This window comes from Ursus americanus, chromosome 29 (genome assembly GCF_024610735.1).
Source record: "Ursus americanus isolate L20-20 chromosome 29, mUrsAme1.1.p, whole genome shotgun sequence".
Lineage (NCBI taxonomy): Eukaryota > Metazoa > Chordata > Mammalia > Carnivora > Ursidae > Ursus > Ursus americanus.
In genome coordinates, this window is record NC_142155.1 from 29,680,198 (window position 1) to 29,690,618 (window position 10,421).

General features: G+C 39.4%; 1 protein-coding gene across 1 annotated transcript in view; it reads right to left on the reverse strand.

The window, feature by feature from the left end:
* MEP1A (meprin A subunit alpha) overlaps positions 1–9,981 on the reverse strand; it is a 35,985-nt gene extending 26,004 nt beyond the window's left edge. The window contains exons 1-5 of the mRNA XM_045805135.2: positions 9,913–9,981; positions 9,807–9,831; positions 9,665–9,715; positions 4,962–5,002; positions 4,374–4,449 (exon numbers count right to left, since the gene is read on the reverse strand). Of these exons, the coding sequence (XP_045661091.2) occupies positions 4,374–4,449; positions 4,962–5,002; positions 9,665–9,715; positions 9,807–9,831; positions 9,913–9,981 (262 nt within the window). The remainder of the gene's footprint in view (positions 1–4,373; positions 4,450–4,961; positions 5,003–9,664; positions 9,716–9,806; positions 9,832–9,912) is intronic.
* Positions 9,982–10,421: the final 440 nt, after the last annotated feature.

A 10,421-nucleotide genomic window follows, 5' to 3' on the forward strand; every position in this document is an offset into this window, starting at 1 on the left:
CTGAAGAGAAATGACACAAGATAGGAACTCAGATCTCCAGGAGGAATGAACAGCACCAGAAATTGCAAGCATAAAAGTAAATATAAAGACTACTTTTCTTAAGTACTTTAAGACAACTGATCAAAGCAAAAAAAAAAAAAGATAACACTGTATTATGAGGTTTATAAAGTGTATAGTTGAAAAGTATAAGCCAATGATAGCACAAAAGGAAGGGGTATAAATAGAATTATACTGTTGTAAAATGCTTACATTTTATGCAAAATGGCACAATATTAAGTCTAAGCATACTGTCACATTTTAAGGCTACAAATCGTAATCCCCACAACAAAGCATCACAAAATAATACAAAGGGATTGAGCTAAAAAGCCACCACAAGAAGCAAATGAAATATTAAATTATTGGACTTAACCAAAAGAAAGCAGGAAAAGAAAAGAAAAAATAGAAGACAAATAACTGATCGTTCTAAATCAAACTATATCGATAATTATATTAAATGTAAATAGGGGAAGAGAGAAAAAAATGAAACAAGACGAAACTAGAAAGGGAGACAAACCATAAGAGACTCTTAATCTTAGGAAACAAACTGAAGGCTGCTGGAGGGCAGTGGGGGGATGGAGTAACCGGGCGATAGACACTGGGGAGGGTATGTCTTGTAATGAGCACTGGGTATTATATAAGACTGATGAATCACAGACCTGTACCCCTGAAACAAATAATACATTATATGTTAACTAACTGAATTTAAATTAAAAAAAAATCAAAAAAATTAAAAATTATAATTAAAAAAGAAAAACCACTGAAAAAAATGTAAATAGACCAAATGTTCCAATGGAAATTCAGAGGATGACAGACTGGATAAAATATAAGACCCAAATACATACCGTCTAAAAAAGAGACACTTTAAATAGAAAGACATTGAAAGGATAGGAGTAAAAACCTAAAAAAGATACACAGTGAAAACAGAAGTTTTAAAAACCTGGTGTAGCTACATTTAACTGAGACAAAGTAGACCTCAAAATAAAGAGGATTACCAGACATAAAGAGAAATTTCTCTAAATGTGTCGATTTAGCAAGATGATACGGCAACGTGCTTGCCCACAAGAGCCGTTTCACGAAAATGCTAAAAGAAGAAATAAACAAGCACACGTCACAGTTAAAGAGTTTAACACCTCTCTCTCAGTAACAGATGAAACAATTAGTCCAAAACTCCTTGCAGATAAAAATATTTGAACAATACAAATGATCACCTTGACCTATTTGACATTGATAAAATAACACATCCCACACCAGCCAAATGTAAGTTCTTTTCCAGTGCACATGGAACAGTCACCAAAAAAGGCCACAAAATATGTCTCAGTAAATTTCAAAAGACCAAATCTTATAGAATATGCTCCCTGACTTCAACAAAATTAAACTAGAAATCAATAATAGAATATCTAGGAGTGCTATAGACGTTTGTAAATTTAAAGAAACACTTCTAATTGACCCATGGATTTTAAAAAATTGCAACAGAAATTAGAACATATCTGAACTTTAATAAAGATACAATCATATCAAAAGTTGTAAAAAAGAGTAAAAGCAGAGCTTCAAATCAAGTTTATTGCTTTAGATGCCATATTATAACATTATATTTTATTGGAAAAATGAAGGTTTAAAATCAATGATATAAATTTCCACCTATATGTAAAAAAAGAATTAACCAGAAGAAAGGAAATAGTAAAGACAAGCAAAAAGCAACAAAACAGAAAGCAGAGAAGAAAAAATAAACAAGTCAAAAGTTACTTCTTTGAAAAGATTAATAAATTAACGCACTGCTTAAAAAACAAAAAAACAAGACAAACAAAAAAGGAAAGTCACAGACTGGGAGAAAATATTCAAGATATCTATCTATCAACCTATCTATCTATCTATCTATCTATCTATCTATCTATCTATCATCTATCTATCTATCTTTGACAAAAGACTTCATCCATAATATATGAAGTTCTTCTACAAATAATGAAAAGACAAACAGTACGATAAAAAAAAAGCATGATAAGAGTTGAACAAACATTTCATAAAAGAACATATACAAATGGCCAATAGCACATGAAAATGTGGGAAATAGCGTTAGTCATTAGGAAAATGCAAATTAAAATCACAGTGAAATTCCATTTTACAACCACCGGAATGGCTACATTTAAAAAAGATTAACGCCACCAATGTTACTGAAAATGTGGAGCAAATGGGACATTGCTACATTGCTAGTGAGAATGAAAAATGGTACAGCCACTTCAGAAAACTGCTTGGTCTTTTTTTACTAAAGTTAAACATACATTTGCCATATGATCAAGCAATTCTATTTCTAGACATTTTCTCAAGACAAATAAATATATATGTATATATATAATATATATGTATATGTATATATATAATGTATCCATGCAGACTTGTGCAAGAATGATCATAGCAGCTTTCTTCATAATAGCCCAAACTTGGCACAACCCAATGTCCATCAACTGAAAAATGGATAAACAATTGCCATGTCACTGAGGAATATTACTGAGTAGTAAAAAAAAGAATTAACTACTGGTCTTCGATGATATAGAAAAACTTCGAAAATATGTTAAGCAAAGAAGCCACATACAAAAGAGTAGATACTGAATGATTCCGTTTATCTATAATTCAGGTAAAACTAATCTATAGGGAAAAATAATTAGAATGGTAGTGTCTTGGAGAGGGGGGTAGGGATTGGCTGGAAACAAGCACACGGGAAGTTTCTGGAGTGATGGGAGACTGGGTTACATAAGTTTATGCATTTACCGAAAGCCATTGACTTTTACACTGATTTGTATATTTTACTCTGTGTAATTTAACTTTAATAAAAGAATTGCATACAATTACGAAACTCTAGGATGTTTGCTTTTTGCAATGGTATGGGTCCAGGCACCTGAAATTTTCCTAACACTAAAGGTGATTCTCCTTTGGGGCTACTTGAGAACCACCGTGGTGTCCCTACTGCTGCTATCTTATTTCAGGCCTCCCGGCTTCCATCTTGCTCTCTGAATCTGTCACCAACTTACAGCTAAAGAGACCTACTACTCAAGCTGTGACCAATAGACCAAAAGCAACAGCATCACCTGGGGGACAGTGCAGGATCTGAGACCCCACCCCCGATCTACTGCACAATTCCACAAGATCTTCAGGGGAGCCTTATGCATGTAAAAGGCTGAGAGGCACTGACTTAACGCCTCACAGAGCTGTGGTGAAGCTTAGATCAAATATTAGGTGAAGGCCCAGCATCCCGCATATGTTGGTGATGCAATAAGTGTGCCTATGTCTTGATGGAAGGGGGGAAAGCACAGGTGCGACAGATAGGAAGAAAAATTGTAATGGGGAAAAACACCCCTCTCAAAGTTGATGTTTCTTAAATCACAGTCCAATAAATATGGGTGCTCTGTGAATTTGCAAGCGTGCAGGCAACACGGGGTGGGGGAGGGGGAGATAAAACCTCAAATCTCAAAAAAAAATCGCTGAGAACAACAGCATTTGTTTCTATCTAGCTCTCCTCCAGAAAATGGATCAGCATAATAACAGTGATGGCAAATATTGAAACATAAGCTCTATCTCCCGAGAGTGGGAGGAGACTAGCGGTGCATTAAGATTGAGCAAGCTTGTCCCAGCTTCCCTTCTCCTCTGATCTCCCTCCATTCCTGTGGGATGGGCCTCTCAGGCATGGCATCATCATGGCTGCTCAGGTGTCAGTCACCTGCTTGCGGTCAGCCAGTGTCCACAAGCGGCTTTGAATATTTATTTATTCCCTCCGAGTATTATTTCCAACAACAAGTGAACTATAACTTAACCAGTCCTTTATTTTGAGAGAGAAAAGAATTGAAATTATTAACACTGAGGAACAAGGACTCTGAGCATGTGAAATACAGACTTCTCTATTTCTCAAAAGTGTGGAATGTGTGTGTCATAACAAACGGGAAAGAAATCAGTATGCTGAAAATATATCTAGATTCACCTAAACAAACTTATTGAAAGTGTACATTTTTTGTGGTTGTGAAGCCAAATTATATTTCATTGTATTTTTGTTCTTTATGGTGCTTTTGGTTTTATTAACATGTTAATGTGTTCTGCACTTTTAAAATTATTTTTTGATACTCTGTAATTTTTAAAATTACTATTTGATGCACTGTATTGCAGACTCGTTAAGCAGGACTGGGTCAATAGAATGTTATGCCTTTCATCCCATGGGATAAAGAATGATCAGGGCTTGGAAACCCTCATATGCATTTGGTGTTACTCCCAGTCTGAAGCCGATGAACAGGAGTGGGCAGGGGAATAGAAGAGTAAAACCCAAACCTCCTAATTAAAACAATTAATATTACCCAGATTGTCAGCCAGAATGTAAGGAATGGGGAACTTCCACCTGGCGTCAGGGTCTCTCAGGCCATTTCTGGATTTCTGTGGAAACAAGGCAAAGATGGCGGGGAAGGTGAGTCTTCGAGGTCCCCTGGCCTCCTCCGTCCCTAAACTTTCACACCACAAACAACCTATCATACAATTCAAGCAAAAGTGTTTGTATTCTGATTATAAAAGCAACACAAGTTCATTGTAGACAATTTGGAAACTTCTGAGAAATTATTAAGAACAAAACTTGAAAGATCTGCAATTTCCAAAAACTGAGATAGCCACTTTAAACATATTGGTGCATTTCCTTCTCTCATTCTTCACTTACTATGAAAATTGGGTGAACAAGTAATGTGATAATTATAGATTCTTTGTACTGTTTACTAATTTCTCATCTGTTTTTGTCATCATCAACCACAGTGGAAGCCCTTGTGGATACAGATGACAGATTAGATTCTTTCGTGTTTGCCACAGTGCCCAGCCCAGAGCTGGACACAGCAGAGCCTCCCAGTCATAAAAACCAGCCAGTCCTGAGGAACGTTATCGTGTCCTTGGCAGGTACTCACCCGCAGGAGGATGTCTCCTTCAAAGAGGTCCAAGCCCTCAGCTAGACACAGATTTAAAAAAAAAAAAAAAAGAAGAAAGAAAGAAAGAAAGAAAGAAAGAAAGAAAGAAAGAAAGAAAAGAAATATTTGAATGAGCATTACTAAAAGGCATTTCTCATAATAAAATTAATATTTTCCATTGTAACTCTTGTGTTGTTAATCTTTGGTCAAAGTCTTTTTGAAACAATGCATAATTCCCTCTAATTGAGTAAATGTAAATAGCCCATCCATATCACGTATTATCACATCCTCTGAGTTATAAGGGATCTTTTTGGTCATTGACTCCAAACCTCTTGTACTTTAGGAGGTCATAAGGGAGTCTTGAGACAGGAAGTAATGCACGAGGTGGTCAGCAGTTGAGTGGGCTTGAGAACTCCGACTTCCTATCCAGAGCCCTTTCTGCTATCGTTCCATCGTTCTTCGTGACTCTAGGTAAATGGGTTGGTTTTGCTCTGTCCCAGGAAAAAACAATGGTAGCCTCCAAAGCCGAGCTCAAGAGAAGGCCCTTGCAATAAAGACCAGGCAAATATGGACAGATCCACTCAAACTTTATCTCCAGGTATCTGCTATCAGGAGCTTCATGTGATAAACTTTCTCCCTTATGGTATTCCTTGATTCTGGCCTCCTGGTGTTTTTGCAAAGAGGATTCTTAAAAGGGAAGATCCTTGTGCGAAAAATTGATGAGCATTTGAAAGAATGTCTCTTCTTACGACAACTCTCACGTTTGACAAACATCTTCCCTGTAAAACACAAAGCACTTCAAACAGGGTCAGGGCACCGTACTTCATTCTGAGAACAGCACCCGATTTACGGCTGGGGAATCAAGCTAGAGAGTTATCACCACAGCCTCACATGGTTACAAAGGTCCCAGGTGACAAAGCTGACGGCTCATTCATGGTAAATGACACCACTGGGGTTCTTGGTATTAGGAGAAGTCGAGGTTTCACTTGCTAATGACTAACTAAGGCACCCTGATCCCTTTCCCCATGTCCTTATATCTTAACCTCTACAAGCCTAACCTGTGTATATGATAACGGCACAACCAAGCAAAAACAAATGGCATTGATACCACCGCCCCACAGGCAGTAGGAGCCAGGTTTTGAACTGACTTTTCAGTAGGGGTAATATGCACTCATCTATCCACACTCTGGCTCAGGCTTGTCAAGAACAGACACTTGCATTTTATGACACTGGCCTGGATTAGGGGTGGAGGTGAGAGCTGGGCTCTTCTAGAATGATATGAACAAGCTCATTCAGACCTTGGCCCCCAGGTTGGTCAGTGTAGATGGGGTCATGGAGGGGTAAGAAAGTGCAGCAGTGTGTATGTGTTGGGGGGAGGGGTAGCACATCCCAAAAAAACATATCCATTAAAAATAAGCCTCGGGTGATCCAATCGGTTGGGCATCTGACTCTTGATTTCTGCTCAGGTCATGATCTCTGGATTGTGGGATCAAGCCCCCTGTCCATAGAGCCCGCTTATGATTCTCCCTCTCCCTCTCTCTCTCTCCCTCTGCTCACCCCCCTTCCCCCACTCACATGCAAGAGTACACATGTACTCTCTCTCCAAAGAATAAAAATTAAAAAAAAAAAAGCCTCAGGAGATTCACTAACCAATTTGCTCAGGTAGCACATACTTATTAAGCACCTAATGTGTGCTGGACTTTGTTCTCCATGCTAGGGATACAGCAGAGAATAAAACAAAGGCTTCAGGGAGGTGACATTCTTGACTGGGGAAGGAGGACAGACAAGCAAATGTTGAGAAGTAGACGGTGTAAAGAGCAATAATAATAATAATAAAGAAGAGTAGGGGAGAAAAGTGGTGAGGGGTAGGGTGTTTGATATTTTATAAAGGTGGTCAGGGAAGGCTCCCCTGAGGAGGTGGCATTAAAGCAGAAATCTGACAGAGTGGGGAATAAAGGAAGAGTATTGAGGGCAAAGGCAACAGCGAATAGAAATGAGGCACGGGGCACCTGGGTAGCTCAGTTGGTTAAGTGTCTGCCTTCGGCTCAGGTCCCGGGATCGAACCCTGTGTCAAGCTCCCTGTTCAGCAGGGAGTCCGCTTCTCCCTCTCCCTCTCCCTATGTGTTCTCTCTCTCTTTCTCTCCCTCTCTCTCAAATAAATAAATAAAATATTAAAAAAAAAAAAAAAAGGAGTGAGGGAGGAAAGCCTTGCTGTCTTAGAGCACCTTTCGAACGAGCCTGAGAATCTCCTGAGGGCTCGTTAAATCCAGACCGCGGAGCTCCACCCTCAGGGTTTCTCAGTCAGCAAGTCTGGGGCAAGGCCGGAGAATTTTCACTTCTAACAAGTTCTCAGGTGATGCTAACTCTGCTGGTGGGGGGAGCACACACTGAGGACCACCTCTGTAGAGGAATAGCTAGGAAGTCAGGGAGGCCGGAGAGCCCGAGTAAGTAGGGCAGAGAGCGGTAAGAAGTGAGACGAGATGGCTGGCCACGGTCAGCTCATCTCAAAATTTAATGTGCAGGGAATCAGCTGGAGTCCCTCAATAGGCAGGTGCTGATTCTGTAGGTCTGAGATGAGACTGAAGGTGCTGCATTTCTAGAAAACTCTTAGGTGGTACAGGTGATATTGGCTTGTGGAACACACCTCGGGAATCCAGGTTCTAGGGCATTTGTTCGGTGTTGGATGAGATGTCAATCAGCGCTGGCCAGCGTTGGAAGACTGGAAGATTGGATAAGAGAAGTGACATGGCCTGAATCCTATCAGAAGGAGAGCTCTGTCTACTCTGAGCAATAGCTTGTGCGGGGTGAGGGCAGAAAGGCAAGAGAAGTTACGAGGCTGCAAGAACCTGGCCAGACCAGATGGCTTGGACAGGAACAGGAAAAGAGAAAGTGCCAAGAAGTCGCAACCCGTGATCTAGTTTGATGATAGATCTAACAGCATTTGCTGACTGATGACGTGTACGTCAAGAAAAAGGTAATGAAACATGAGAGACTATGGACTATGAGAAACAAACTGAGGGCCACAGAGGGGAGGGGGGTGGGGGAATGGGATAGACCGGTGATGGGTAGTAAGGAGGGCACGTATTGCATGGTGCACTGGGTGTTATACGCAACTAATGAATCATCGAGCTTTACATCGGAAACCGGGGATGTACTGTATGGTGACTAACATAATATAATAAAAAATCATTATAAAAAAAAAAAAAGAAAGAAAAAGGTAAGACTCAGAGGTTCCGAGCTTCCGGATCTAGAAGGGAGGAATTGCTTTTACTGAAATGAAAAGACTAAAAGCAACAAGTCTTGGGGTAGAAGGTTAAATTGGGAGGCATGGAGAGAAGATAGGTATAAAGGTGACAATTTCCTCTCTGTGATTTTTCCTGAACAGTTTTTGTGATGTAGGACCTGGCTGTGCGGCCAACCCTAACAATCACGGTAGCTGGGTTGGAATGACCTAAAAGGAGAAAAACCCCACATGGTAACATTTCTTCATTGGAGTCACAGCTCGGAGAGGGTGGTGGAGAAGACGCACAAACAATGGCCCTAAGGTAAAAGAATTACTTGGTCTAGACAAATAAGGATGGGATCAGGAAAACTCTAATTCCAGTCCCAGCCCTATTTTAAACTACAGCAGATCCCCCTTGAGTCCATATACCTTGGTTGCCTGACACTAAAGATAGATCATTTGAAGCTGGTTCTGAAGTCGTGGGGCCTATTCACCCATTTACCTTACCAAACTAGTTCTTTAAAACCATTTCAAGCTTTTCCAGTTATGTAGCAACAAGCCTGCCTTCCCTGTAAGTGGGACAAAGCCACAGAAATTCAACCCTTAGGTATGGGTTTTTTCAGTTTTGTAGTCTCCGGATAGCACTGCACTGAATCAGAAGACCTGGAGGCGAGCCCCCTCATTGCCATCTGTGATCCGGACAGTTCACCTCAACCACAAGGAAATTCCTGTCCCTTCCTGCAAAATGATAACAGCCCTTACTCTCCCGCAGTATTTGACAAATAAACATGCAATTGATATTCAAAAGCGTATGGTGCTTAAGATCATGAGTATCTCTGCTGCTTGCCAATCCGAACCAAAGGTACCCAAAATGTAAAGGCTTCTCCCTCATTTTAGAAGCAGGATAAGTGAGAGAAAAGAGATGATAACCCAGCTTCTCTCTCCTCTCAGTAATGGACCAGATTGAAGGAGTTCTTCAAGAAAAATGTCTGCAGACAAGATGTTGAAATGGAAACAGCTTTCCACTCTTCCCTAAGTCCTGAGCAAACAGGTGTTAATGACTATGATGCACCCGTAGAGGGGCTAGGGTCCCCCCTAAACATAACTCTAGGCATATACTACACGCGTATACATACATACATATGCATGTGTATATGTAGCAAGCGGAAAAATCATCCACTTTTCTTTCATTTTTTCAAAATAGAAACAGGAAAAGTGACATTTTTACAACCAAAACTCATGTGATGTATTTCTAGATCCCTGGAGCGCTCCCTGGTTCCTCTAGAAAGTTTGGTCTAACCATCATTCTCTTTCCACATTTCCATTTCTCAGAAACTCTGCAAATTCTCATGAAGCACCAATAGATATTGCTCCCCTAAAGTTACCCAACAGCCTATTATGAAGGTAAGAGCTTTACAGCAATTGTAGCACAAAATTTAAAATTATTTCAAAGCATGAATAAGGCATAAATTGAACCCACCTAAGTTGATTTCTGAAATAGCCTTCTGTTCATGAAACTCTTCATCATGTACTGTTAAAAGTAGGAAAAAAAATGTTACTAATCTTGCTGAATGAAAGAAAGAAAGTTCAGAAACACTCTATGCATTTCAATTGATTCTTACCATTTCCTTTAGAGAGATGCTTAATCTGAAAGAAAATGAACATACAGAAATGACATATACTAGAATTAATATTTCTAAATAACCAGAAGAACAGAATTCTACTTACTGATACAGCTGCAATGTGGGCAAAAAACAAGATGAAAGAGAGGACACAAGTGGATTTTGTCCAAACCATTGTTGCAAATGAACAGACTTAACAAAGACACCTTGTAATAAGTACTTTTTGGACCTTGCCCTGGCTGTCATCTTAGAAACTTTGACCCTCACATATGTACTGTGGCATTAAAAAAAGTAACCAAAGAGTATGTCATTGACCCTTTTAAGAACAGATACCAAGTTTAACATAAAATCTCAAGCCCCCCAGACCTGGGAAATGTTTGAAAAGGTTAATACCGAGATGAGCATATAAACATCAGTAACATTTCTACACACCAGCAATAACATTCCTCTACAACAGCAAAAACTGTCCGTATAACAGATAAAAGATCCGTTTCACAATAGAAATAAAAAATAATCTATAAAATAACCATAAAGAACTTAAATCCAATAAAGAACAAATAAACATTTTATGGAAATACTTTAAGGCAATTATCAAAGGACATAAAAAAGAAAAAA